This window comes from Aethalodelphis obliquidens, unplaced genomic scaffold (assembly GCF_003676395.1).
Source record: "Aethalodelphis obliquidens isolate GAN/ISIS:26980383/991018 unplaced genomic scaffold, ASM367639v1 scaffold7, whole genome shotgun sequence".
Lineage (NCBI taxonomy): Eukaryota > Metazoa > Chordata > Mammalia > Artiodactyla > Delphinidae > Aethalodelphis > Aethalodelphis obliquidens.
The window spans coordinates 8,090,287-8,118,240 of record NW_020837951.1 but is presented as its reverse complement, the minus strand read 5'-3'; the positions used below and the strand labels follow the sequence as shown (position 1 = coordinate 8,118,240).

The 27,954-nt window shown below is 58.3% G+C and overlaps 1 protein-coding gene across 5 annotated transcripts in view; it reads right to left on the bottom strand.

The window, feature by feature from the left end:
- The window catches only part of NIBAN2 (niban apoptosis regulator 2), a 51,359-nt gene that overhangs the window by 8,094 nt on the left and 15,311 nt on the right, over positions 1-27,954 (bottom strand). For 2 of the 5 annotated variants that reach the window (XM_027104796.1, XM_027104797.1), the window contains exons 2-7: positions 24,982-27,229; positions 24,732-24,895; positions 11,833-11,963; positions 6,618-6,746; positions 4,802-4,907; positions 3,449-3,616 (exon numbers count right to left, since the gene is read on the bottom strand). In XM_027104796.1, coding sequence (XP_026960597.1) covers positions 3,449-3,616; positions 4,802-4,907; positions 6,618-6,746; positions 11,833-11,963; positions 24,732-24,895; positions 24,982-25,052 — 769 coding nt within the window. In that variant the 5' untranslated portion in view covers positions 25,053-27,229. The other 3 variants (XM_027104799.1, XM_027104798.1, XM_027104800.1) reach the window with 2 other exon arrangements.

Here is a 27,954-nt window from a genome sequence, read left to right as displayed (position 1 = left end):
CGAGCCTCTGACCACTGCGTCCCCAGAGCCAAGGGAAGGGGGACTGGCAGCCAGTGCCTCCGAAACCCCGACCTCCACTGCAGTGACCACGGGCTGAGTCACCCCCCAGAGAAGAGGCCCCTCTCTGGCGTGGGGAGAACCCCTCCCCCTCCACATCCGCTGACCCAGGAATCACCCTGCCTGGTGGGGCTGGAAGAGAGCTCAGAGGTGGGGAAACTGAGGCCCAGCCCCAGCCCTGCAGTGGCAGCTCCGTGGACCGGGATGGGGGCGTGAGGGGCGTCTCACCCTGCATTTCAGGGACCTGAGATGAGGAGGGAGTGACAGGGGCAGAGCAGGGGTGTCCCAGCTGGGGTGCCGCGCAGAGCCCTGGGGTGAGTGCTGCCCAGCTGGGCCAGGGGAGGAAGCCCCTCAGGCTTAAGGAGGGGCACCGTCTCCCAGAGACCAGGTTTTGCCTAGAACAATCCAGCCGTGCGCTATATGCAGCCTTTCTTACATTGGGGCATTGACAGTCTGCAGACGGCAAGCCGGGTGTGCCCAGCAGGGTCGCTCTCCAGGTGGCAGGACGCTGAGCCAGAGGGCTGGGCAGCAGGAAGGAGGCCGCCGATGCCGCCTCAGACCCTCAGGACGTCCCTACTCTGCTCGCCGAGTGGCTGAATCAAAAGGGCGGGTGACCCCTCCCGAGCTCTTCCCCTGAGCCTGGCTGTGAGGGGCTGAACTGTGTCCCTTCAAAGTCCTATGTTGAAGTCCTGACCCCCAGCGCCCTCAGAATGTGACTGACTGCAGACAGGGACTAGAGAAGAAATTAAGTTAAAACGAGGGGCTCAGGCTTGGCCCTGATCCCATATGTATGGCTGGTGTCCTCAGAAGAAGAAATCTGGACAAATTGCGCACACAGAGCGGGGACTGTGTGAGGACACGGAGACGGCAGCTGCCTGCTGGTCAGGGAGAGACACCTCGGAAGAAAACAGACCTGCTGACACCTGGACCTCGGGCTTCCAGCCTCCAGAATTGTGCAAAAATAAATTTCTGTCGTTTAAGCCGCCCAGTCTCTGGTCCCGTGTTACGGCAGACCAAGGCTGAGACCGCACACGCATTCCCTCACCTAACTCCCCAAACAGCTCCCAGAGGGACAGCTGTTCTCAGCCCCACTCTCCCCCATGAGGAAACGGGCTCAGGGAGGCAAAGTCACTGGCTCGAGGCCACACCGCTAGGGAACGGCCGCCCCAGGGCCTGAACCCAGACTGGCCGACTCTAGCGAGACCTGGAGACTTCCTGCCTGTGGGGTCCTCAGGGTCAGGCTGAGAAAGGAAGCTACATTCCTCAGGCCCGGGCAGCAGGCAGACAGGAAGAGGCCTTGACCTCTGCACCCCAGGCCCAGCCCGAGGGGGCAGCTCCGTGCCCCGCCGCCTCTTGCTGCCCCAGCTGCTCCGGGAATGCAGGATGTGGGCGGGGGCCAGACGAACTGTGTCCACCCAGCTCGGCCTCCTTCCCCAGCCACCCCCCACTTCCTGGCAGCCCCTAGAGTGAGCAATTCCAGGCCCTGCAAATTCCAGGCCCAGCCCCCGAGGAAGTCGAGAACTTTCCCACAGTCCTCAGGGTGGAGGAAAGGCTCCTCTAAAACCACCCTGTCAGCTCCCAACACCTTGCGGCCGCAGGACGCCTCTCCCCCCGCCCCAGCAGCTCTCCCCGGCCTCCCCTCCTGCCCACAGGACCCACACCCATACCCCTCAGCCTCCTGGCTGAGCGCTCGCTATGTGCTAGGCACGGGGCCAAGAGCTCTACCCAACCCAGCTCATGTATTCCTCCCCACGATCCAGCAAAGCTTATCACAACTGCCATTGTGCGCACGGGGAACCGAACGGCGGCTCTTCCCCACCTGGTCTGTCCCCACCCGGCCTGGCCTGAGGTCACCTGGCCAGGTCTGCCATTAGCCTTGGAAACCTTCAGAGGGAGGAGCTGGGCCAGGGACGGGGGAGGAGGAGGGACGGTGCCCCAGGCCAGGCAGCCGGAGCCCAGATCGCCTCGGCCGGTCCTGGCCCCTCAGCCCCCGGGGACCTGGGAACAGGAGGCTCTTTGTCGGCGGCAGGGGCTGGCCTGACTAAAGACCTGGTTCCTGCCGCCCGGCAGATTCCAGCCGGGGCAGAGGCAGCCCTGGAGAGCGGAGAGGACAGGGGACAGGTGGGGTGAGCCGAGTCACCGCACAGCCGCCTCCAGGCGTGGGTGCCCACTGTCCATCCAGCGGGTGGAGCTGCGCCCCAGGCATGCCAGGCGGGGAGAGTAAGGCAGAGGCAAGGGCAGGGCGGGAGCAGCGGCCTCCCTCTGCTGCCCAGAGGCCAGGTCACCGGGAAGGAATTTCAGGGTCCAGGATGGGGTTGCTCCTCCCATAAGGGCAGGAAGCCCCTCATGCCCCACCCCTCCAGCTGAGAGACAGTCACAAGCCTTTTTGATCAAACTCCTTAAAGCCCCACAAGGCCCTCCAGACCTGACCCCAGTGCCCCCTCCAGGCCCATTTCCAGGCACCCCCTCCCCACTTCAGGGTCTCGTGTATCCTCCTCTAAACTGCCCACACCCCTGGGCCTCCCTTCATGCCTGCTGCGACCTCCGTCTGGAACTCACCTCCCTCTGCTCTAGAACTATGCATCCTCCAGGTCGCAGCTGAACCCCGGCCTCCTCAAGGAAGCCCCCCGATCTACCCCTCCCCACACACAGGATCCGCACCCCCCAATACATACACACACTCCAGGTTCCCCAGGTGGCTCCCACCCGGCACCCGGCACAGCTGTGACTCATCACCGCCTGGTGTCCTCATCTGTTTAACATCTGTCTCCCCACCAGGCTGCCGGCAGCACGGGGACAGGGGCCATCCTCAGTGCCCAGCCCTGGGTCTGGCTCAGAGACATTAAAAGGTTTGTTAAGTGAATAAGTGACCTGGGAGAGACCTTCTAACTTTGCAGACGGGGACAATGAGACCCTGAGGGAGGAAGGGAACTTCCCAGACCCGGGTCCAGGTCCCTGAGAAGAAAGCAACGGTAGCATAAAAAAATCTTTACCAAGCGTTGAGTGGATGCTCACTGTTCACAAACCCTCTGAGACACAGGAGAGATTATTAGCCCCATTTTACAGAGGCTTCAGAAGGTAAGTTGGTCTCCTAAGGTCCTGTTGCTGGAAAGTGGCAGAATCAGGATTTTTATCTTGTGACCCAAGGGCTCAACAACTGCATCCCTCTGAGAACAACATCCCAAATTCTGTTTAAGAGCATCACAGAACTGTTTTCATCAAGGAAGAAGGTGAAGGGCAACATGACAGCGGTTTCGAACAGCCCCAGAAGGAAACGCAGCACAGCTCATAGAGCAGGGTGGCCACACCGCACTCAGCCACTAGGTGTCGCCACTCAGCACATAATCCACGTAACCCCGCTCCCAGCTCCTGGTGCCTAAAGGCGGCTCACCGTTGTTGCAGTGGCGGACGCAGTCCTGCAGGACAGCCTGCCACTTGTCCTGCTCAGCTTCCGTCATCATGCAGAAGTAGTAGTGACGCACAGAAGGATGCCAGAGGATGAGTGGGAACTGCGTGGGGCACTTGAGGACGGGGGCAGTGCCCGATTTTGATGTGGTCCCTGTGGAGACAGTGCCCTCTGAACAGCTGCCCTCTGTGGCCTCCCTCGGCCAGAGGACGCCAGCAGCTGACCCCTCGTCCTACCATGAGGGGCAGGCTCAGGTCCAGAGAGAGCTGGCCTGTCCCGGGGTGACCAGAGAGTCAGTGGGGAGGCCACGTCCTTCTCTCTTGCTCCACAGCCTGGCTAAAGGAATGTCAGACTCCCCCAGCACCGTTTCTCAGAGCTGGTAACGCAGCCACCTCCCTGGGGTCAGGTTCTAAACTCTGTGCATGAGGCACAAATAACACAGGGTCAGAGCCCTCAGGGTCGAAGGCCAAGCATTACCTTCTTGGGTTTCCCTTCAAATTTCAGCAGCAGAGGCCAAAGTGTGGCTTAAATGTCTAAGGGGGGAGGGAGGTATGCATGTGGGAGATAGAGAATAAATAAAAGGGGATTTTTCTCTCTCTGTTTGGTCCGCATGGATATTCGAGATCCAGCGAGATAAGTGGTCCTGGGCTGTGACCTTGCCACTCCTGTTAATAACAGGACAATGGCAGTTCTTCTCTGGGCCCTGGCTCTGGGTCCCTGCGCTCAGCTCAGCACACACAGCACCTCGTGGGGTCTACATAACACCCCAAGGTCAGCCCTCTCAGGGCGGGGGCTGGAATCCAGGAAAGCCAGACTCCAGCTGAGCCCTCAGCCACCAAGTCCCACACAAGGGTAAAAGCTGCCCCCAAAGGCCAGCACCTCCCTCACCCCTTGGGCTCCCTGGGATCGTCTGAGAGGCAGATGTCACCCCACAAGTTTTCTGGGTGTCTCTGATGGGGTGGGGTCGCCTAGGATAGCTCCTTACAAATGCGGTATTGACTCAGCAGTTTACAAATTGGGGCACCTGGATCACCTTCTCCTGGAAGCCTCTCAGGGACCCAGGGAAGAGGCGGGGTGGAGAGAGGTCCCCCTGCACAGCTGTGACCGCCCGGCTCAGGAAGCAGGGGCTCGGGTGGGGCAACCCCAACGCACTATGTGGCCACAGGAGAACCCCTCTCAGGCCTCCCTTTGGAGGCTCAGGTTGTGCCGGGCACCTGCGGCTGGCTCTAGGCCCAGCTGGTTTTCCTGCAGGTGTGGAGCCTGGAGCTCCAGGAGTAGGGGCGCCCTCTCCCCTGGACAAATCCCTGGGTGCTTCGCCTGGGATGGGTGGTCCTTTACCTGGTAAGGAGTTGCCAACAAGCTCCAGGTACTGGTCCAAGGAGGTGAGAATTTTGTAGCCCGCACTGTTGATGACAGCTCGGGGTGGGACCTGCCGCTCATAAGCCTGAGGAGGGGGCGAGAGAGACGGTCCCTGGGGGTTACGTGTATGGCCAAGCCCAAACCCCGTCTCCATCCCTGGCTCCAGGGCCCCACTCAGTGTTGCCTGCCCCAGTCAGGGAAGAGGAGGAGGAGAAGGAAGAAGGGGAGGAGGGGGAGAGAGGACTTTGACCACCACCATGACTAGAGGCAACATGGTGTAGTGACCCGGACCCAGGGTCTGGGCTCAAATCCTGACTCCACTGAGTTCCGTCTGTGTGAGGCCAAGGATAAGCACCTCCTTTGCTCTAGTTTCCTCATCTATAAAACCAGTGTAGTAACAGTTCCTACCTCACAGGGCTGCACGAGGGCCCAGTGAGCTAATCCACTTAACGCATAGCACTGTGCCTGGCACAGCAAGGGTCAGGGAGCACTGCTGAGGCGACTGCTATTATCATCACCACTGCACCTACGGTCTCTACGGGCAGCAGCTACCACTAGCCGAGTGTTCATTACATGTCAGGCACTGTGCTCCGGTCTCTGCACGCTTCATTTCACAGAATTCTCACAAGCCAGAGGTGAGTACCATTATTAACCCCAAGTTCACACCGCTGGTAAGGCAGCCGACCTGCACGCGAACCTGGTCTGTCAGCCCCTAGAGCCCAGGGTCTTGGACCATTTCCCTGAACTGTCCACTAACTTCCTAGGTCCCCTTGGGAGGCGAATGAGGATTGGCGGCTGCTTTCTTACACCCCTGGGGAGAAAAAATAGTCCTGATGTAGGAGCTCATACAGCAGGGGTGCCATGCTGCACTCAGCCACTAGGTGTCACCACTCAACACATTCCTTAAGAGTGGCTGGAACCTCCAGAGCAATGATTTTCAAAGTGTGGTCCCTGATTAGCAGCATCAGTGTCACCCAGGAACTTGTCAGAAATGCATATTCTTGGGCCCCCTCCAGACCCGAATCAAACTCAGGGTAGGCCCAGCAACCTGCTTTTTAACAAGCCCTCCCGGTGAGGCTGGTGCATCCCTCAAAACAGAGGGCGCTCAAGCCTGTCCTTCGGCTGTTCAGCAGAAATGTCTCGTAGAAGGAGGGTCTGTGGCTCAACCAGGTGGGGCTTCCCTAAGGGCCCAAAGCAAAGGAACAATCGAAGGACACCCATCCCCCCACTGCAGGGCACAGAGTTGCAAGGGGGGCATCAGGAAGGAAACAGATAGGACCACCACCCAGGGGTCCTCTGAGGCAGGGAACGGCCAGTTAGCTGCCGCTGTTGAAGAGCAAGGAAGGGAGGGGCTGGGGAGCAGCAGGAAGCCCAGGCGGGAAGGTGGCTGAGGGCGAGGAGGGCGCTGGAAATGGAGAGATTCGGAGGGCCTCGGGGGTGGGCAGGAGCCAGCAACGCGTGGCCAATGGGGGGAGAGGCAGAGTGAAAGGGGACCCCAGAGAGCTGGGTGCCTGGATGGATGAAATGCCACTTAGAGAGGGCAGGCAGCACAGCAAGGTATGGGGAGGCCGGAAGGGGTGGGGGGAGGCTGCTGAGGTTCTGCTGTGGCCCTGGCAACAGCCAGTGCGGGGAGGAGGGGAGGGATGCGGGTAGAGGTACGGAGTCTCAGGCTTAGGAATGGGGGCCGTGCAGCATCAACTAGTGTAGAAGACAGCAAGCCAGGGGAGGCTGCGGAGGAGGGGAAGAAGCGGCCTGGCCAGGCCTGGGAGAAGCTGGGATGCGCTGGGGGCCTCACCACTTTGTTCTCGTAGAGCACCAGCCCATAGTTGTGCGGCACGAGGCTGAAGCGGTTCCTCCACTTCTTGCTGTCCTCCTGGTACTGGAAGAGGTTCCCCGAGAAGATGATGCGCTCATCCAAGGGCACCTATGGGAGGGGAAGGGCAGGGGGTGAGACCCAGCCTGGGAATGGGGTCCTCCAAGAAGGTGAGCACGTCCTCCATCCTGACCTCACCAAGGCCCCCGAGGCAGGGCCGCATGTCACACATTCGGCAGATGAGGAAAGGGAGGCTCAGGGCAGTGAAGGGGGCCCCACTGGGGTCCAGGAGGATCAGCGGTGATGCCAGGACTTGAACCCAGGCCAGGCACCACAACACCGGACCCAGACAGAATCCCACCCCATCCTGGCCCTAGGCAGACACAGCTGCCTCGGGACAGGTCTCTAGAGCACGAGGCAGGCTGCTTCCCCATCCACCCCCACTGCAGCATGGGTGTGCGACAGTCACTCCACCCGGAGGGGACGTGCCCACCGGCCAGCACTGGTAAGGCCCCAGCACCTGGGCAAATCTCTTTCCAGCTCTGGGCCTGTTTCCCCTTGGGGCAACAAAAACCTGACCACGGTGGCTCCACAGAGCCTCCCCAGTTCCGACGGCTGACAAGATGGTCTCCGTGAATCTGGGTGGGAGAGGAGGGGACCTCAGCCTGGAGGGTTCCCGTCTGACCAGCATCCTGGTGGACTAGTGGCCAGTGTGGGCAGCAGAAACGCCCAGACCTTCCTGCAAAGCCCTAGCTTTGACTCGACCGCTGACTCAGTGTGACTTCAGCCCTGTCACATCACTTCCCTGAGCCTCAGTTTCCTCATCTGTCAAATGGGACAGTGACAGCACCGACTTCACCAAGGTATCTCGAGGATTCTGTGCAAAGATCACGCAGGCAGTCGGCACCTGGCAGGCAGTACGATACGCGAAGCCACCATGACCACTATTGGGGTTACTGTCAGTGTCATTCTCCAGCTCCTCGGGCTGACTTATTTGGGGAGGGGGAGGGGTGGCCGTCCCAGAGCGAGTGCTTCCTGAGCAGACCCGCACGGGGAAGCTTCAGGAAAGGAGAGACAGGCCACAAGGGAGCAGCCCTCCTCCTGGATGGGAGGAGCTCAGGGAGTCAAGTGTTCCTGTTTCTCAGCAGCTTCTACAACAAATACGGTGCCTTCTGCAAAAGGAATCATGCATCGTGTGTAATAAAGGGAGAAAGTATTGATATTGTCCTAACGGTGCCTAACCCTTCCTAGCTTCCTCGCTCTGCTTCTGGGTCTGCCCCGCAGCTGGAGTCAGAGGTGAGCGGCCCCTCCCCAGGCATCCTCACCCCCCAGCCCTCTCCCTTCACGTGCAGCCTCCTCTCCCCAGCAACTCCTCAAGGGGAAATGCCAAAACATTCTTGGAAAATGAGGGCCTATTGTGCTCAAACAATAGGCCCCCGAAGACTGCTTCCTACCCAGGGATAAAAATATTTACAGGAAAAGAAAACGGTTCCCCCTACCACGCACCTCCCCCCCCCCACACACACAGAGTGGGCTTCGCCCAAGTCACAGAGCTGGGCTCAGTGGTCTATATTTAGACTGGGGCCTACTTCAACCCAGCTCTTGAATCCCCATCTCTCCTAGAAAGGAAAGAACAGACAGAGCTCTCCCGACACCCTGCTCAGACCCTCACTCCCACCCCCAGGCCCCTGGTCTGCAGTCCTCCTCTCTGCTTAGAGCCGGAGCCCAGGCTTGGGCAGTGGGAGGCTGAGGGCATAAGCTCACCACCCAGGCGGGCCTGCCCGGGCAAGTGGGGCTCAGCAGCGCCCCCAAGTCCACCCCTAGATCCTGGGACAGCCCGTAATGGGTAGGTGGTGTGGGTTTGGGTTTTATTTTTAAGACTTTCCAATGGCAGAGTCACGTGTCCACAGGGAGGTCTGCAGGAAACGGAACCCGATAGCCCAGGCCAAATATTTTGGACTCTGCAAAGCTCTCCGATGCCACGATGGGCATCTGCGGTAAATGGTGAATGGCTAGAGCACAGTCCCCAGGCTCCGACAGCCCGAGTTCCAGTCCCAGCTCCACGGCCCACAGCACGGGAGCCCAGACAGGTGACTCCACCTGTCCAAGCCTCAGTGCCCACATCTGGGACGGGGATGGGACTAAATCTCAATTCCTCCGAGCAGTGTTGTACCGGCTGCATGAGCAGCGCCCACACAAAAGGACTGCTGTTTTTATTACTACCATTACTTGTGTTATTATTAACTGTATTGTTATTTATTGTATTATTCTTTCTTTTCTGTTTTTAGAGGAAATGTCATTTATTTACTTACTTATTGATTTATTTATTTGCCACATCTTGCAGCATGTGGGATCTTACTTCCCCGGCCAGGGATCGAACCCATGTCCCCTGCATTGGGAGCACAGGGTCTTAACTACTGCACCGCCAGGGAAGTGTCCCTGTATTATTATTTCTACCAAAAACAATTTATGTGATGATGATGATGATTTCTAGTATTATATTGTTATGACTTAGCCTCACTTTACTGAATGACAAAATGGGACCAAAGATTCCTCCTTTCCAGGGATTGTGGGTGATTTCATCTTACTCTTCCTGCTTACATGTTACTCCTGTTTTCTTACCACAAATACTCAACCTTGTGGGTGTTAAAGGCGTTTCTCATGCAGAGTAAACGCTTAGCGCGTCAGGGAACCCCATTTCTGTCTTAGGTTATTGGGACCCAGGTTGCCTGTGACATTTCCTTCCAAATAGGAGAGCCATTCCAGTTCTGCCCACTGGAAGCAGCTCACCTGGGCTGGGTCCAAGGCCATCTTTCCTATTACACAGGTGTGCTCCTGCCAGATACCCAGGCCAGGCCACATCTGCTGCCACAGGGTCAGGAGGTTGCCATGACATCAGGAGACCAGACAGTCTTTTCTGGGCCCCAAATCAAAGGGAGGTGTGATGCTCTGAGAGGCTCTGACACACAGCCCTGACCTCCCCTCCACCCCAGGCAGGCTGGGGGTCAAGACAGAAAGAGACTTTGGTCAGGAATCTGGAACCTGGCTTGAATCCTGCTTCCACCACCCTGGGCCAGCCATTTAAAGGCTCAGCTTCGGGCCTCTGCACCTGCCATTCCCGTGGTCTGATATTCCTTCTCCCATCAGGTCTTCCACTGAGATGGCTCTTCTTCCAGGAAGCCCTCTTGGGCCACCCAGACAAGTCAGGCCCCACTGTCTGAGTCCACCCTGTCATCTCCTTCACAGCACCCACTTTATCGTGTAAAGGGCTGTTTACTGTCTCCCTGAGTGTCTGGGGGCAGCAAGGGCAGTGTGGCCGCAGCACCTGACCCGTCACAGTCAGTGTGTGTCCCGAGTAGGGGGCCTGTCTCTCGGCGGAATCCTTTAGTCTCAGTGGCAGCTCTCCCGCTCTACTGACTTGACGCCTCCAGCCGTTCCTCCTGCTGAGATGACACCAAAGGGTGACAAATCCTCAAGGCCTGGTCAAGTGATGCCAGCCCCCACCCCTTTGGTCTCATGATAAACAGGCATGTCTTTAGGCACTTGGTTTTGGGGGAGGGCGGGGAGTGGAATGAAACAACTCCCAGTGCGGGGCCTTTGCGGGCTCTTCCTTCTGCTCTGCCCCCTCCTGTCGCCCCCTGCACACCCCGCTATGCCCACGCCCCTGCCCACACCGTTCCCCCTTCCAGAGACGCCTTCCCAATAATCCGAATCCCACCTAGCCTTCAGAGCGCCATGCGATGCCCACCCCCTCCACAAAGCTGCTCTCTCCTCTGGCCCATGACTCTTCCCTCTGGGCACCATTTCACAGACAGAAGAACAGGCTCAGCAAGGTTACCCAGCAAGTGGGGACTCCCACCCCCATTTCTCCTCTCACTGAATCCGCATCCTCCTCTACGCAGGAGGTACCCATCTGGCAGATGAGGAAACAGCCTTGAAGCTTACATCAATGGCCCCGGCCACCAGTTAATAAAAGGATTTGAACCCAAGGCCCCCCCGAGTTCTTTCCCACCAGACCACAGGGTTCCAGCCTCCATCCCTCAGCTACAGCACTGCCCCCGGCCCCTCGAAGCCTGAGCGCGGGATGACCCGGGCAGCCCCGAAGAAGGTGACAGGACTGGGGGCTGAAGCTGTGGCGAGGCGAGCAAGGGCGACTTCACAGCCCGCCAACCATGGAAGTCAGCCACGAATGCCCCAAGCCCCAGGCACTGGGGTTGGCTGGTCGACCAGTCTGATCCCCAGAGAGAAGCCGCTGGGCGCTCTGCCAGGGGCCACCAGCCAGGAATAAGTAGCCTCTGGGCTGCCACTCAGCCACTCCAGGGCCGGTACACCTGCAGAGGAGGGGGGCTGGCACCCTTCCTTCTCATCACCCCTCCCTCTGCCACCTGCCCGGCCATCCAGTGGGCAGAGGGTGAAGGTCACTGAAAGGGAATGACCCAAGTAATGGGACGTGCAGTGCCCCCAAACAGGACTTCCCTGGGCTGACACAGGGCCCCTGCAGCACCCCCAGAGGAGCAAGGGTTGGCCTCTCACCCCAAGTGCTCAGACCCAGGCCTGGCGGCTTCCAGCCGGGAACCCAGAGCCCCACCAGTGCCCCGGCTATCCCCTCACTTCCTCGGCGCCATTCCCATCCCCGGCCCCGTGCCAGGGCCGACCACAGGATCCCCCTCCCCAGGAGGCTCTCCACCTCGTCCGGCCCATGCTGACCCCCAGGCTGGAGCCAGGCAGCTTCCAGTCCTCACTGGACAAATATTGACTGTGCAAACATAATCCTACCACTGATAATGGGATAATGACAAGGCCAGGGATGATGACAGTGTCAGCCAGCACCCACCCAGCCCCAGGCGCCCAGCTGACAAATCTCTAATCCTCACAGCCACCAGGTTCGGGAGGTGTGCTCGTCCGGGTTTACAGATGAGCACATGAGGCTCCACAGGTGAGGTAATAGCTCGCGGGCACACAGAGTGTAAGAGAAGGAGCTGGGCTTGGACCAGGCCTGTCAAGATGACTCAGAGCCCCAGCTCTGCTGACGAAGGGGCTGGCCCGGGGGAGTCGCCCACGGTGCTAAAAGGACCTCGACACCACCACCAGGTCACCTGCCTATTCAGAAGCCGGGTGCGGCCCTTAGAGACCATCCAGCAACAATGGGAAACAGAGGCCATGGAGGCCGCCCTGCCCCTGGCCCAGCGCCTCTCACCTTGCGCCAGAGCAGCTGGGCCTGTGGCGCCCCGGTGCCCTCGATCTCGTGTCGCATGCTGTTGAAGAGAGCCACACCATACTGGTCCTCGTAGAAGCGGAGGAACTCCGTCAGGATCTTCCCGGTTTTCTCTGCAAGGGAGGGACAAAGGGGCCATGAGGTTGGTGCAGTTGTTTCCGGGCAGCAACCCTGCCCCAGGGAGGGGCACCCGCCTTGCCCCAAATCCCAGTTCATAAAATTGTCCGCAGGAGCTCCGAGCTCCGTGTTTGCATCTGCACTGCATTCCTGGTAGGGGTGGTGCATTTCCCACACACACGTGGGTGCGCCTCTGGGCGGGGAAAAGGGCAATGACCCTGACAGAGAAACCACCAAAGACACGAGAAACCAACAGACACGTGAAAAGACGCTCGGCCTCACCAGCCAGCGAACAAACGCAAGCGGAACCAAGATTCCGTTTTCCCCTGTCAGACCAGCCAGGACCAGCCGGGACGAGAACAGGCACCTTAACCAGAACCGGGGGAGTGGGAAGTTGGGACGGCCTTTTTGGAGGGGGACCACAGCTGCATGCAGTTCCAAGGGTGCATGGGTGCCCTTTGATGCTGTACTTGCTCCTGTAGGAATCCAGCCCACAGAACTCACACAAGGACAGCAGGCATCTACGCACCAGAAATCACCACAAACAAGCCAATTGTGCACGTGGGGAATGATTCAATACCTAGCAGTTCACCCAGGACGGTCAGAAGATTCAGGGGACCTGGGTACAGGTACCAACAAAGGGAAGGTGTCCGTACTCGGCCACGTAAAGGAAACAGTGCTACGGAATCCCACACTGCATATCATCTCATTTAAAATTATTCCTGCATATGCCTATGAGTTATTTATGCTTGGAGACCTCCAGAAAGAGGTCCGGAAGGCAGCACTCCGGGCTGTTAAGGGCGGCGCACCTGGGTGTGGGAATGAGAAGCAGAGAGCAAATTTCAGTTTCTGCTTTATTCACTTGTATAGCATTTGAACTATTTTATGAGCATGATTCTTTCCACAATAAAAAAATAAACATTCTAAAATCAACTCATCTACCAAGTTAACAACCCCTTTGCTTTCACTGGCTCTTTGCTTCTCTCTTCGGCTAAAGCAGTTTCTGAACGGAGAAGGAGAGTACTGGGGCACCAGAGCAAGCCCAGCACATGCTGCCTGGGTGTCCCCATTCACAGACGAAGAAACTGAGGTCCAGAGAGGGCAGTAACCCATGCCGAGGGCGCCTCCTCCTTGGGCAAGGCTTCCCGGTCCTGAGTAGCTGCAGCTCGAGTCCTGCCCCGGGGTTCGTGCTGACCCACTGTGCGGCTCCCCTCTCTGGGCCTCAGTTTCCCCCTGCACACCGTGAGGACCAGACTCAATAATGGACAGGCCCTACCACCTCGGACAGTCTTGGATTCCAGGTTCCAAAGACCTGTTCCTTTCTCAGAGGAGAAAGGGCTGAAGTGACGCCGTCCCTCCCATGGCTGGCCTCTGGATACCGAGGGCACCCAGCTAGGACAGCATTTCATTTAATCCTCTCAATAGCTCTACGGGGTACGGCTGGTGTTATCCCCAGTTACAGAGGACACCGAGGCTCAGAGAGGTTAAGTCACTGGCACAAGGTCACACAGCTAGCGAGTGGCATAACTGGAATGCAGTCCTGGGGCCCAGCCAGGAGGTGGTGGCTGGGGAGGAAGCCTGAGAGCAGGTGCCACATCCCACACCTAGGGTCTCGGGCAGGCCCACTCCCTCCACTCCTTCCAGAGGCGGCTCAGCCCATGGGTCCGTCTCCACAGGCCTGTGCTCCCCTTTCCTGGAATGAGCTCGTGTCTGTTCAGATTCTGTCTGGGGGGGAGGAAGGGGAGAACAAATGAGGAATTTGCTTTGAATGCCTATTTTTTAAAAACTATAAACAACCAGAACTCTCTCAAACACCACGGGAATTGTTTTGAAAAATGATGAGGCGGGCTGGGGGTGGGGGAAGACGAGGTAACGCACTGGAGCCAAACAGAGAAAACAGGACCGTAGACAACAACAATATTGATAAAACATGTCATCGTCATCATAATCGCTCCCTTTTATTGAGTGCTACCCCAAGCCAGTGGGTGGGCAAGTTTCACACGCAGGATCTCAAAGAATCTTCACAAAAACCCTAGGGAGTCAGTGTTACTGTTTTCCCACGTTAAGGATGAGGAGGCTTGCAGACCCAGCATCGGAGAGCCAGGTTCTCAGCCTCCAGCCCAGGGTTTTGCCCCAGCTCTGCCTCAAACAGCCGGACAGCCAATGGGCACTCTCCCAGCACGCAGCATGGGTAGGCTTGGCCCTCGGATCTCAAGGGTCCTTCAGCAACAGCTCTAGGATGCCTGACTCGGCCCTGATGCACCCAGCCTCAGACACAGCATTATTTCCAGAAGGGCTAGAATGTGCCCTGATGCGTGGGAAGCCAGGCCCAGAGGAAGCCGCCATCCTGTGTCGGGACTCAAACCCAGGTCTGTCTGACTCCCAGCATGTTCTCAGCTGCCGGGTCAGCTAAGCCCAGGCATCACGTCCTGGCAGGGAAGGGCCCAGCCAGAAGGCCCAGGCATCGCCCCATCGAGGGGCACACCGAGGCCCACGTTGGGTGGGACTGTGGGTTGAAGAGGAAGCCAGGGGAGGCCGAGGAAGTGAAAAAGAGAACGAGGTGACCCAGACGGAGACAGAAAACGAAGGTGAGACTGACAGGCCTGATGCATCCAGGCTGACAGGGGCAGAGTAGGAGGCAAGAAGGAAATTCATTCTTGGCCTCTCACGTTGGGACGCAGAAGAGTTTATCCAAGTGATGCTGTGGGACCAGGGTCCAGGAGTAGAGGGCACGAGGAGTGGGAGAGGAGAAGTCACCCGGCAGAGGGGGGAGAGGGGAGAGGGGACAGGGGACAGAAATATGGGTTGCCTCGCTCAAAGGAGTAGGAAACGAGAAGACAGCCCCATGGGCGCTGCGCCCCCAAACAGGCTGCAGCAGCCCTGATCTCACCCAAGCGCCACCACAGGCATGCCTTGCTACCCAAACTCGAGAACCGTCTAGACCTGGACCTGCTTTCAGATAAACTCTTTGCTACCGGAGATTCCAGAACCAAACAGATCAGACAGTGTGGGGTCTCTCAGTACCCCAATCTGCTCTCCAAGCTGGGAGCCGAATGGATTGGGATAGGGAGGGAGGCTGGTCCCTAAGGACTGAGTGCCCACCCCACGCCACGCCCCAGGGGCTGCGGACGCCGCCACCCGCCCGCTGGGTGAGAGGTTAGGGGCCACAGGAGGAGGGTCCCGGCAGCGCCAGGGAACTGGGTAGCTCAGCTCGGGTTTGGCAACAGAGGGAGCGCTGGAAAGGGAAGACCGTGACGGAAGAGGGCCGCGGGATGGCTTCTTGGCAGCCAGGAGCACATTCTTGAGAGATGTCCTAAGACAACTTGGGAGGAACTGCCACGTGCTGGTACAGAGGAGGTGCCACAGGAAGGCAGAGGATGAGGACTCGGGGGGCTGCGCAGGGGGGCCTAGGTGTCAGGGCTGGAGAGACCTCAGAGAGGCAGGGAGGGGAGGGGGTCCAGTCCCCTCCAGGAACAAAGGGCTCCCAGAGGAGGAGCCCCGAAGAGTCCCCCAGCAGCCTCTCTGGCCGGACGCTGCGGAGGAGGGTGCAGGCGGCACTGCAGCCCTGGAGAGGCACCTCCTGCCTGCTGAGCTCGGGGGCCACGGCCCAGGCAGCCCCCTCCCTGCAAGGCCTGCTCAGCACCCCACTCTCTCCCTCCTCGCCACCCTGCAGCGGCGATCTCCCTGGAGCTGCCAGAGGGGTTTAATGACTCGAATCCCACCACGCGTCCCTGCCTGGGTGTCCACGGGTGGTCCCCGAGGACTCAGGCACCCCTCTCTCCTCCACACCTACCTGTACCAGCTCTTCCTGCCTCTTCCCAAGCTTTGGGAGACACCACATGCCAGGGATTCGGGGCCTCATCAGCCCAAAGGGGACTGTGAGCCAGAGAGGGTGAGGGGCTCACCTGAGGCCGCAGAGCCAGACCGAGGCAGTCAGGGTTCTAGCCACAGCCTGCTGACCCCCTCCTGGTCCCGGCTCTGACCACTGTCCACAGGGCCCCACAGGGCATCCCTCCTCACAGCGGGCAGAGAAGTAGGTTGTGGCCCCTCTCCAGAGGCAGGGCCGACTGCAGGGGTCCCTGGCCTGGGAACTGGGAGGCCCTGGCTAGTTGTAGCGATGCAGTTGCTGCTGGGAGCTACGGAGAGGGGCTGGGCTGGAGCAGCCTGAGGACCAGTGCCGGCCTCACCCACCCTCCACACTTTCTCACACATCCTCCCTCCTTTCCTGCACTCAGACCCAGATGCTCTAGGATAAGAAGGTAGGGGGGTACTGATGGAGCATGCCCTCTAGCCCCAGGCCCTGTGAGTTCAGAATCCCAGTTCTGAAGACCCAGCCCCACAAGCTGCCTAGCTCTCTCAGAACCTCAAGTTCCCGATCTGTAAAATGGGCATAACAGATGGGTCCAGTTCAGGACCTCCATAAACGTTACTACTAATCATAACCATCGTGCTCAGCTCGTAACAACAGTAAGGACTGTTTGAAAGTTTTATTAGCAGGCATAACTTTCATAGTTTGAAAAAATCCAATAAAGACTTTTTAAAAAAAGAAGCAGGAAGAGAATCGCAAAATAATAATGATGATAAAGATCGGCAGGTCTTCAACAAAGACCTGAAAAAGGGAGCGCTCCCTAGGAGGAAGGAACTGCACAGGCAAGGGTAAGGGGGTGGGAACACCTGGACAGGTGCAAGGACCATGCAGGAACCCAGGTTCCCACCTGACCCTGGTGGGCTCCCTTGGCATAATCTTCAGTCTCTGCGAGAGCCCAGAACCAATCACTGGGCCCTCTTGTGCCCCTTTGCCAGCATATCCTGCAGAATCAGGACGTAAGCTCATCCCACTCAGACGCAGGGCCCGACACACAGACACACGCAGAGTCTCCAAAGGGCCCCGAGGTGAACACAGGTAAATAAACCCTCCATTTACAGGTGTATAAGCCAAGGTCCAGAAAGATTAATGGCTCAGGAAAGGCCATCTCACTCATCAGTCAACAAGAGCGCCTGAGCACCGACGTGGGGCTGTCATGGGACTGCCTGCGGGGGTCCTGATACCCTTAGGAAACCAAGAGGACGGCACGTGAATTCTGGGAGTGTGGGTGCGGCCACCACTGTGCTCTGCGACCTCAGGGAGCCACTGCCCACCCAGGCCTCCACCTCCACACAACATCCACAGCACGAAGGCAGCGGCTCCACGCAGACTTGAAGAGGCCACTGCCCAGGACACGGAGGCCAGGGGGACATACACGCAGGCAGACACACACACACGCCCAGGACACGGAGGCCAGGGACACATACACGCAGGCAGACACACACACACGCCCAGGACACGGAGGCCAGGGGGACATACACACAGACACACACACACACACACACACACACGCCCAGGACACGGAGGCCAGGGAGACATACACGCAGACACACACACACACACACGCCCAGGACACGGAGGCCAGGGAGACATACACGCAGACGCAGAGACACACACACACACACACACGCCCAGGACAGAGGCCAGGGAGACATACACGCAGGCAGACACACACACACACACACACACGCCCAGGACACGGAGGCCAGGGAGACATACATGCAGGCAGACACACACACACACACACACACACACACGCCCAGGCCATGGAAGCCAGGGAGACATACACGCAGACACACACACACACACGCCCAGGACACGGAGGCCCGGGAGAAATACACGCAGACACACACACACACACGCCCAGGACACGGAGGCCAGGGAGAAATACACACACACACACACACACACACACACACACACACACACACTCATTCTCTCTCACTCTCTCTGGCTCTCTCAACCTCTCTCCCCCTGCCCGCCGCCCCAGGGGCTCTTTTGGCGTCTTTTGGCGAGCTGGTTTAATAAGGGATCTTACATCTGTATCTCTGGTTCTTAGGATGGCTCTGCCCCCCAGATGACCGGAACCATGTCTCCAAAGCCTGTACTCTTTGGGACCATCGAGGGTGACCCAGAAGGGCCTCCTTACCAGCCAGTCTTCCTGACTCTGCCCCCAGAACTAACTCCCAGAGTTGACTGGGGTGCCTTTCTTTCCACTGAGGACTTGTGTCTGTTCAAGAGCTCAGGTAATGCTGATAGATTGTCACCCCCACTTTATAGGTAAGGAAACTGAGGCTCAGGGTGACTTGGAGACCTTCTGAAAGACACTTAGCCTAGGGAATTCCCTGGCAGTCCAGTGGTTAGGACTCCACACTCTCACTGCTGAGAGCCCCGCTTCAATCCCTAGTTGGGGAACTAAAATCCCATAAGTGCAGCACAGCCAAAAAAAAAAAAAAAAAAGACACTTGGCATAAAAGGGGAAACAGGTGGGTTTCAAACCTAGTCTCACATCAAAGCCTACGCACTCCCCCACCTCTTGAAGCCTCTTCATTCCCAACACAATTTCCAAGGCTCTGCCCTACACTTTCTTGCCAGATCTCTGCCTGTTCCCTAGAGGCAGGCAACACAGGCTTTACAATCCCCATTCTACAGATGAGGAAACCGAGGTTCAGAAAGGCAAAATGACTTTCCCAAGGTCACACAGCTGGTGACTAAGAGCCTAGACTGAAGTCTGGGCTCTCCAGCCCCTACCTGGTCGGAGCTGGCAGGGAAACTTCACTCCTACTGGGTCCTCATTTGTCAATCTTCTGTGGACCTCAATCTTCTACTTGCAAAATGTGTGGGTGGGTCCCTATTGGCTCAGCTGATCTAAAATCTCAAAGATTATCTAATCAGTGCTGGGCTCACCCCAGGAGCTGACTGGGATGCTGGCCTCAGCACCATTTCTTTTTTTATAAATTTATTTATTTTATTTATTTATTTTTGGCCATGTTGGGTCTTTGTTGCTGCACGCAGGCTTTCTCTAGTTGTGGCGAGCGGGCGCTACCCTTCGTTGCAGTGTGCAGGCTTCTCATTGCGGTGGTTTCTCTCGTTGTGGAGCACGGGCTCTAGGCGCACGGGCTTCAGTAGTTGCGGCACGCGGGCTCAGTAGTTGTAAGGCATGGGCTTAGTTGCTCCGCGTCATGTGGGATCTTCCTGGACCAGGGCTCGAACCCGTGTCCTCTGCATTGGCAGGCGGATTCTCAACCACTGTGCCACCAGGGAAGCCCTCAGCACCATTTCTGAGCTGCTGGTGAGTCAGCTCTGAGTGGAAGCTGACCACAGCCCCCCTCGGGCTGGACAGAAGAACTGGGGGCGGGCGGTGCAGCAGGACCCAGCATCACCCCAACTTGCAAACACGGCACCGTCTCCACTGGGCATTCAGGCTCTGGGCTCAAGTTCCAGCTCTGCTACCAACTAGCTGTGTGACCTTGGCCAAGGTACTTCCCCTCTCTGAGCCTCTGTTTCCCCCTCTGCAAAACAGCACAACAGTATCTGCCTGATCAGGTTATAAGATCAATGGGCTAAGAGCATAATGCACTTCACCCTGGCAAGGAGGAGGCACGCTGCTAGTGGGGGCTCCTGTAAGGTGCCTCTTGTCTAAGGTTCCTCTAACCCAGGGAGAGGCCCTTGACACAGGCGGAGCAAACCCTGGCCTGTCCCGGCCCAACCCCAGGACCAGCACCACCAGCAGGCAAGGCAGCCAGAAGAATGTTAATCTCTGATCCTCCAAACTGACAAGTTAAGGATCACACTACTTCCTGCACTCAGAGAGCGGGGGCTGGGCCAGAACTGGGGAGGCCCCAAGGTGGCCTGAAGTTCCCTGGTTACTCTGGGGGCCACTGTACTCAGACAGAAGGGGCTTGCTGAGCTCAGGATGGGAAGAAGGAGTACAGAGGTCCTCAGAGAGAGGGCCCAGAAAGGTACCTTCCGAGAGCCTCCAGTGCCAAGCTAAGGAGATGCTTTGCCTTCTCGTGGCCCTCCCAAGCCCAGCTCACGCCATACCTGCACTAAAGCCTCTTACCTCGATCATCCCCCCCAATCCTCAACTCAGCCCTGGGGCAGGTGGTGTCTGAACTGCAGGAATGTTTAAGGTGAGGAGACGGAGCCCCAGAGAACGGCCAAGTCCCTCAGCCGGGAAGCAGCGGAGGCAGGATATTAGCGCAGGTCCGGGACCCCCTCTACACTGACAAGACACCACGACGGAGAGGACGCTCTCCAGCCAAGACCACATCCGCCCTGTGCCAACCATGGGGGCTTCAGGCCGGTCCCGGCCCTGGATTGGCCCAAGCTGAGGGCACTGTGCCAGACCCATCCCTGGCTCAGCCGGTCCCTCCAGTGGGCTCCAGGGACACACCTCACCCAAGAGCCCAGCCCTGTACCAGGGCTGAGAGATTTGCCGACTGAAACCAGGAGGGCAGCACCCTGTAGGGTGGGGCAGGGCCACAACCTGCCTGCCTGGTCCCAGAGCCCAGGGGATCAGGCCCGGGGCGGGAAGGTGGGGGAGGCAACTGGGGATACCAACCCCACCCACCCCAGAGCCAAAGGGACAGCAGAGGCAGAGTGGGGGCAGGGACCGAGCTTCCCTGTGTCACAGAGTTGTCCGAAGTACCACCATCTCCATCATCTGCCTGGCACAGCCAGGGAAGCCTGAGGTCCAGAGCAGTGGAGACACTCTCCCAGGGTCACACAGCATGTCCTGACAGAGCTGGGTCGGTATGCCAGCCCTCAGTGCCCGGCCCGGGGCCTTTCTGCTCAACACCCCCTATTATTATTACTAACGCATAACAGCAACAGCCACTCGCTCAGCAGCTCCTCTGGACCCAGGATGGCGCTACAATTACACGAGTTGCTCTATGTGCTGTCCCCACTTCACATAGTAGAAAACTGAAATTCAGAGAGTTTAAGTGTTTCCTCCAAGGACACACAGCTTATAAATTATATGGACCCAGAACAGTCTGAGTGTTAACAGAGAACAAAAGTTTGGGCAAATGCATCTCACCCCCACCTTCCAGACTGCCAGCCCCTGGGGCGCCCCACAGCACTGGCCCTGTGGGCGGCCGACGGGGCTCCTGTAATCAGTGGGCGAAGCTGGCGGAAGGCGGGTAACGACAGGCTCCATCGGCCAGCAGGAGAGGAGGGCTGGCAGCCCACCCGTGAGAAGAGCCTGAACCAGCAGCTGGAAGCCTGCAGAGCCAGAGCCAGAGCCAGGAGGGGATAGGACAGCTGGGTGCCCCCGGCCAGGCCAGTCCTTGTCCATAAGGGCGACAGCACCCAGCGAGGGCGAGGGACTGATCCAGGGTCAACCGACTTCTGGAGCCAAGAGGATTCCCACCCCAGCCTCCAGCGCAAGGCCATCAGGGTGAGGTGGGCGTCCCAGCTGCCCACGGGCTGGTCGAGAGGCCAGTATAGCTCAGCCCACCTCCACACCAGCCCCCTCCCATCGTACCCCTGCCACGGCCTCCAAATTTCTACCCCCTCGGCTTCCCATTTCCCTCTGATCCTTCCCACACACAGGAACCACGGGGATCTTTTTGTTACAGCTCTCACCCCGAATCTCCCCTGCTCAAAAATGTCCACAGTTCCCACTGCCTTTATGACAAAGATCAAGCTCCTCGGCGTGCCTGCAGACCCCTGGGTGCCCTTCCTCCCCGTGGGGTCCCTCCGGGTCAGGGACACCCCTCCCTTCTCACTCTCCACTGCACCATCCCTTCCCCCGGGATGTCCCCAGGGTGGGGGGGACCTTCCCCCCCTCCCGATTGCACAGTGGGTAAGGCCTGTGCCCTGTCTCATACCCCCAGGCAGTAGCCACCACATCTGGGACAGGACCTGGCACAAAGGAGGAACAGGAAGGAAGCCCCGAGTGAGAGGCCAGAGGCAGAGGTCCTGAGCCAGGGCCCCCGCCCCGCCCCGGTGGGGAGTCACCGCCCACACTGAGCAGCGCAGCTCCACACCCGCCCCAGAGGTTCCTCAGCACAGAAAGGGATGCCCGACCCGGGGCCGCGGCTGGGTCCCGGGGCCATGAGAACGTGCACCATGCTGTCCTTCCTCCCGGGGAAGGTGGCTGCCACCCTCGAGGCTTCCTCCCTGCCAGCCTCAGATGCCCCGCAGGGACCCTCTGCTGGGCCACCCCTTCCCTGGGGCCAGTTATGAACAAGGAAAAGCCTCACTCCATAATCCAGCGGCCCCCAGCCTGCCAAGGCCCGGTAACAATGGACACCTGACAGTGCGCCGGCTCCGTGCTTCACGTGGGACATCAAGACAGCCCCGAGGAGGAGGGTCCTCATCACCCCCGAGGACAGAGCGGGACACGGAAGCACGGGGCAGCCGAGGAGCCCAGCCGGCCTCACACGGCTGGTGAAGCACAATGCCGGCTGCTGGCGCCCAGCACCAGGGGGATCTGCCGCACTCTGAGCCCCGGCAACAGCCCTAGAAAGTGGGTACAGGTATCACCCCCACGGAGGACACAGAGGCCGTAAGGCCCAGTGGCTTGTCCAAGGCCAGCCAGCTGTCAAGGGGAGGACCCCAAATCCAAGCTGGGACTCGAACCCAGGCTCTCCGGCGGTGGAAACGCACCGGAGACGTTCACGCGAAGCACTTTGTCAAGGCTCTCGCCGGACCCCAGAGACCAGGGCTCCTCCATCACCGAATTCTCAGCACCTGCCACGGGGCCTGGCACACGGCCGCCCGCACACGTCGCGCCAAATCGGTTTCAGGATCGCAATCCTCCCTCCCTCCCCCATGTCCCACCTTCCTACCTCCACGCTTTCACTTGTGCTGTGCCCTCTGCCTGAAGCTCCCTTCCCCCTCTTTTCCACAGGTCAGACTCTTAGCCACACTTCAGGGCCCTACTCAGACATCATCTCCTCCATCACAATGCTTTGCAGTTTCCCATTTGCACGTAATTATAATAATAAGTGGGGCATGAGCTAATGCATGTAACATTTAGCCCAACGCCAGCCACAAAGGCAGCTCCCATCTACGTTAGCAATTATCGTCAACATTATTTCATTCAACCCTCACCCAGATTTATTGTTAAACCCATTTACAGATGAGGAAACGGAGGCTCAGGAACGTGATTTCCCCAACATCACACAGGCAAGAGCAAAACCGGGACAGGAAGCCGAGCCAGCCTCTGTTCACCACCCTACCCCAGTACCTAGAACCCTGCAAGTCAGGAGTCCCTGTTGACTCTCTGGCAACATTTCCCCACTCGCCTGGTAGCTCCCCAGGTCAGGGTGGCATCTCGGTCACGTCTGTATCCCAGGAGCTCAGCGCGGCACCAGCCTTGGGAGAGGAGAGTGGGTTTCTCACAGAGGCAGGTGTGTTCTGGGGCCAAGCTCGAGGCAAGAAGCAAACCCGGAGCTCAGAGTGGCCTCTCTGGGCCTTAGTTTCCTCGTCTGTAAAACGGGCATAAGGTGATAGTTTCCCCCTCCCTCCTCACTCAGTGACTAGGGGTCCTCGGGAGATGTTAGCTTCTGTCGTTAACAGTCAAAGCGCCCTCAGGAGATGCTGGTTTTGCTGCTAACAAAGGGCCACGTGAACCTTGAAAAGGTTCGTGGCTGTGATCTTAACCTTCAGCACCTGCGGAACCCCTGCCCTAGCGCGTTCCCTCATTAACGGGCCAGGCACATACGCTGAGAACAGGCCACCGGACCTGGGAAGGGCCCTCTGAGATCAAGTCCAAGCTCTCCATTGGACAGATGGGGAAACCAAGGCTGGGGGAGTGGGGAAGAGGCAGCCAGGGCCCCTCAGCCTTGTCAGTGGCCCAGCTCCTCCTGAGAGCAGCCTGGGGAGAGGAGTCTGGGGCTTCAGCACCCAGTGAGAAAAACTGCCTCTGGTCATGGGGTCTCTGGCCTGGAACCCTCTCCCTGAGCCCACCCTCTCCGCCTGGCCTCTCCTCCCCCCGGCTTGGGCGTCACCTCCTCAGGACCACCCCCGCCGGGACAGGTCCAGTGCCCCGAAGTCTCCACCACCACAGCCTTGGTGGTTTTTGCAACCACCGTGACCGTCTGTGGGGGGCAGGGGGGCGGTGGTGACACAGAGACCCAGCGCCAGGCTCACATCTGGCCCAGACGGGTGCTCGACAAACGAGCGCTGAATGAACCACCCGCGGTGGAAGGTCACCCAGTTTCGGATGCCAAAATGGCGGCCCCGGAGGCCTGGGAGGGAGGCTGAGCAGGGTAGAGGCTAGCCGCGTCTCCCAGCACGAAGGCAGCTTTGGGGCAAGGCAGTGGGACCAGGAGGGGCCGGCCAGGATCCCTTACAAAGCTGCCTTTAAAGCTCTTCTTGGTTAGCAAATATTTAACCACGGCTCAGCGACCCAGGTCTGGTGGGAGAGCATGCTCAGAGGAAGGAGGGGGATGGAAGGGGGGGCGAAGTGGAGGCCCAGGGAAATGCCCCACCCTCCAAAGGCAGACCGCAGACCCGCACCCGCCAGGGGCTGCCCTTCCCTTACACCTCGAGGAGGCCGCCTTAGTGGGAGGAAGTCGATTCCCATCTTGACACAAACAGAAGGAAACAAAGGCCCTCTCATCCCCTCCAGCCCCTCCCTCCCGGCCTGGCAGAGCCCAGTGTCGGCTGTGGGCACCCGACAGTTGGTGGCTTGTTCTGGGAGCCCAGACCCAGGAGTGCCTGCTCTCTGGGAACACAGACCCAAGCTGGGGCAGGTGGAGAAGGGGTGCCAAGGCCCCCCTGCAGGGGGACCGGCCCACCCACACCTGCCCTGCGCCACTTCCACTCTCATTGGTCTCCAGAGGCTGGCGTCCTGCACCAGGCCCTTCCACGGCCAAGGCCACACCCCAGGCCAACGGAGCCATGCAGGATGGAAGGGAAGGACCAGCCTCCTTAGACTGCTCACCCGCTCCACTTCGGCCGTCCTCCTGCCCCAGAGAGCCCTGGCTTGGGAGCCAGACAGACACAGGACAAACCCCAGCTCCGTGGCCCGGTGCCTCACTCCGTATTCTCCTCCGTGCACTGGGGATAATCAGCTTCTCCCTCACGCCAGGCACAGAGGCGGCTGACCTGTGACGGTGATTTTGTAAACACCAACCTCCATCCCGCTCACACCCAACCCCCGTGCCTACTGACTTCTCAGCAACAACCCTCACCTGCGTGCTCTTCTTTTCTTCCTTGCCACGCCCACTGGAGCTTGAGTCCTCTTAGCCTGGGGCCTGGCCATCTGTCAAAACTGCCCCCAGGCCGTGGTGCCCCTCAACACACGCCTGCTCTCCGCCCACAGTGCAGAGCGCTGAGGCTGGACCGGGCGCCTAGGGCACTCTGCCACGGCACCCTCACGCTGGCGGGTGCCCACCACAGGCCCAGACCCCTGTTTGAGAACCCACCACCAACTTTCCCCGTAGCACCCAGACTAGAGGTAGACCCTGAGATCCCAGGCAGAACTACTCGCTGCCTGAGCCCCTCCTCCACGACCAGCCTGACAGCCAGCATCACCACCCAGCCCCTCCCACCAGCCACCAAGAGGTAGGGCGCTGGGGACAGCCTGAAATCCACGTCAGTCAGCTCAGGATCAACCAAAATGGGAGCTGGGGGCAGCACCAAGGACAAGTGAGGGTCGCCGGGGCTCCACCGTGCTGGCCGAGAAAGGTTTTGTGTTGCCCTCATTCATTCATTCATTCATCAACCACGGGGCACTGGGCATTCAGGAGTGAGTTAGACAAACCCACTCCCTGTTGTCTAATGAGGGAGACAGACTGTCAACAAAACCTACAATGGGGCTGGGAGCAGCAGAAGAACCCAGAGGAGGGGCAGCTAACCCAGCCTGCAGCGTCGGGGAAGGCTTCCAGAAGGAGGCGGCACCTGAGACATGAAGGGGTGCTGGCAAGGTGAAGGAGGAGGTTTGGGCAGGGAGAGCATGCCAAGCAGAAGACACAGGAAATGCACAGATTCAGACAGGCGAGAAAATATTCATCTGTTCCACAAACATCTGAGTACCTTCCTGTGTCGAGAAGGGCACTTCCACAGAACAGTGTAGTGTCAAGGTTCTAGAATTTGATCTCAGTTCAAATACTAACCCCACTGCTCACTGACTGTAGGACTCTGGACATGTGGCTTAATTCTCTCTGAACTTCAGTTTCCTGGGCCGTAAAAATGGGAGTAACAGTGGTACCCGCCCCACCGCATCGGGTTGTCATAAGGATTCAATGAAACGAGTAAAGCCACAGAGCCCGAGCAGATGGGGGCTTGTATCATCAATGATGATGCCTGAGTAACTGAAAGCAGTTCCACCTGCCCGAGTGTCGGTGGCCGGGGGATGAGTTGCCAGGTGGGCAGTGGGGTCTTTCACAAGCTCAGGGGTCCCACAGTGTGTCCACCCGTGCTACTGGCAATTTTCTGTGATGTGTTTCGTGCCATGAAATGGGGACCAGAAAAGCGGAATCAAAGCAGCAGCTACCCGGTCGCTCTGCAGGCCATGCAGAGGACGGGAAGGTAACACGCTTGGGGTCCGGTCTTCCTGGGCCCTTGTCCCTCAGAGGTTAACTATTCAGAAAGGAGAAGTGGACGGAGAAACATCAACGAAGATTCAGAAAGCAAACACCCAACAAACCATAAGCCACCAGACCTCGGTGGACCACAGCTCCCTCCGCTCCACGGCCCTGCAGCTGGGCAAACTCCTTGTCTCTCTGAACCTGCACTTCCCACAGGTAGCCTCACAGGGTGGACAAGGCCAAGGGCGAGGCTAGATGGGAAAGTGCTTTGAACTCCACCAGGGCGGGACCACAGTGTCTTGCTTTCCTGGTATCTTGTGTTTATACCTCTCTCTTTTTTTTCCTGTCTTATTGAATTGACTAAGACGTCCAGATCAATGCTAATGAAAATACCTCTATGGTTTCAACATCAAGTTTGCTCAGGCTTGCTCAGTATGTGACGAATGATGCTGTAAAGGGCTGAGTACCAGGTAAGGACTGTTAAGGGGAAAAAGGGAGGAGCCAGCTCAACTCCCAAAACAAAAGAGTTGGATAATTCTCAGGAAAAGAGATGCCGTGGAAAGCCAGCCATAGCCAGACCCCGGCCGAAATGGAGCCTATTCTCGAGTGACCCGCCCACGGCAGACAGGACTCCAGAAGGGGCTTTCCATCTCAGGTGCCCAGTGGTGGGACAGGTGGCCTCTATAGAGTAGGGAGCTCCCTGTCACTGGAGGTAAACAAGCAGAAGCTGGATGGCCAATTGGCAAGGAGGCTATGGAGAAGATTCTGTCCCAGGAGAGAGGTTAGCAGTAACAACACAAACAGACAGGGACTTCCCTGGAGGTCCAGTGATGGGAGACTCCACACTTCCACTGCAGGGGGCACAGGTTTGATCCCTGGTCGGGGAACCAAGATCCCGCATGCCACGAGGCTGGGCCAAAAAAAAAAAAAAAAGATAAAACACAGACAGACCCAGCTCTGCTACTGACCATGAACTTCCCAAGCCTCAATTTCTTTATACATAAAATGGGGGTAAAAATAGCATACACCTCAAAGAGTTGTTGTGAGGACCAAATAAGAGAATGTGTGAGGAGTGTCTGGCGCTCTGCCTGACTGTCGGTAAGCGCCCGATAACGTCAGCTGCCATTCTAATAAGAATCAATCACTAGTGCCAGTTACTCTGGCCAAAGCCTAATGGAAAAAAGGCTGGGGGCCCCCCTGGTGGCGCAGTGGCTAGGAATCTGCCTGCCAATGCAGGGGACATAGGTTCGAGCCCTTGCCTGGGAAGATCCCACATGCCGCGGAGCAACTAAGCCCGTGCGCCACAACTACTGAGCCGAAGCACCTAGAGCCCGTGCTCCACAGCGGGAGAAGCCCACGCAATGCAATGAAGAGTGGCCCCCGCTCACCCAACTAGAGAAAGCCTGTGCTCAGCAACAAAGACCCAACATAGCCAAAAATAAATAAAATAAAATAAATAAATTTAAAAAAAAAAAGAAAAAAGGCTAAACACAGACACACAAATCCCGCACATTTCATTAGCCGAATGTCCTCTGACACCATCCTTTTCACTAAGTCCAAGTCAGCCTCCTTCCCAAGCTGCTGCCTCCCCCGTCCATCCCCCTGCCCATCTATCTATCTATCTTCCTATCTATC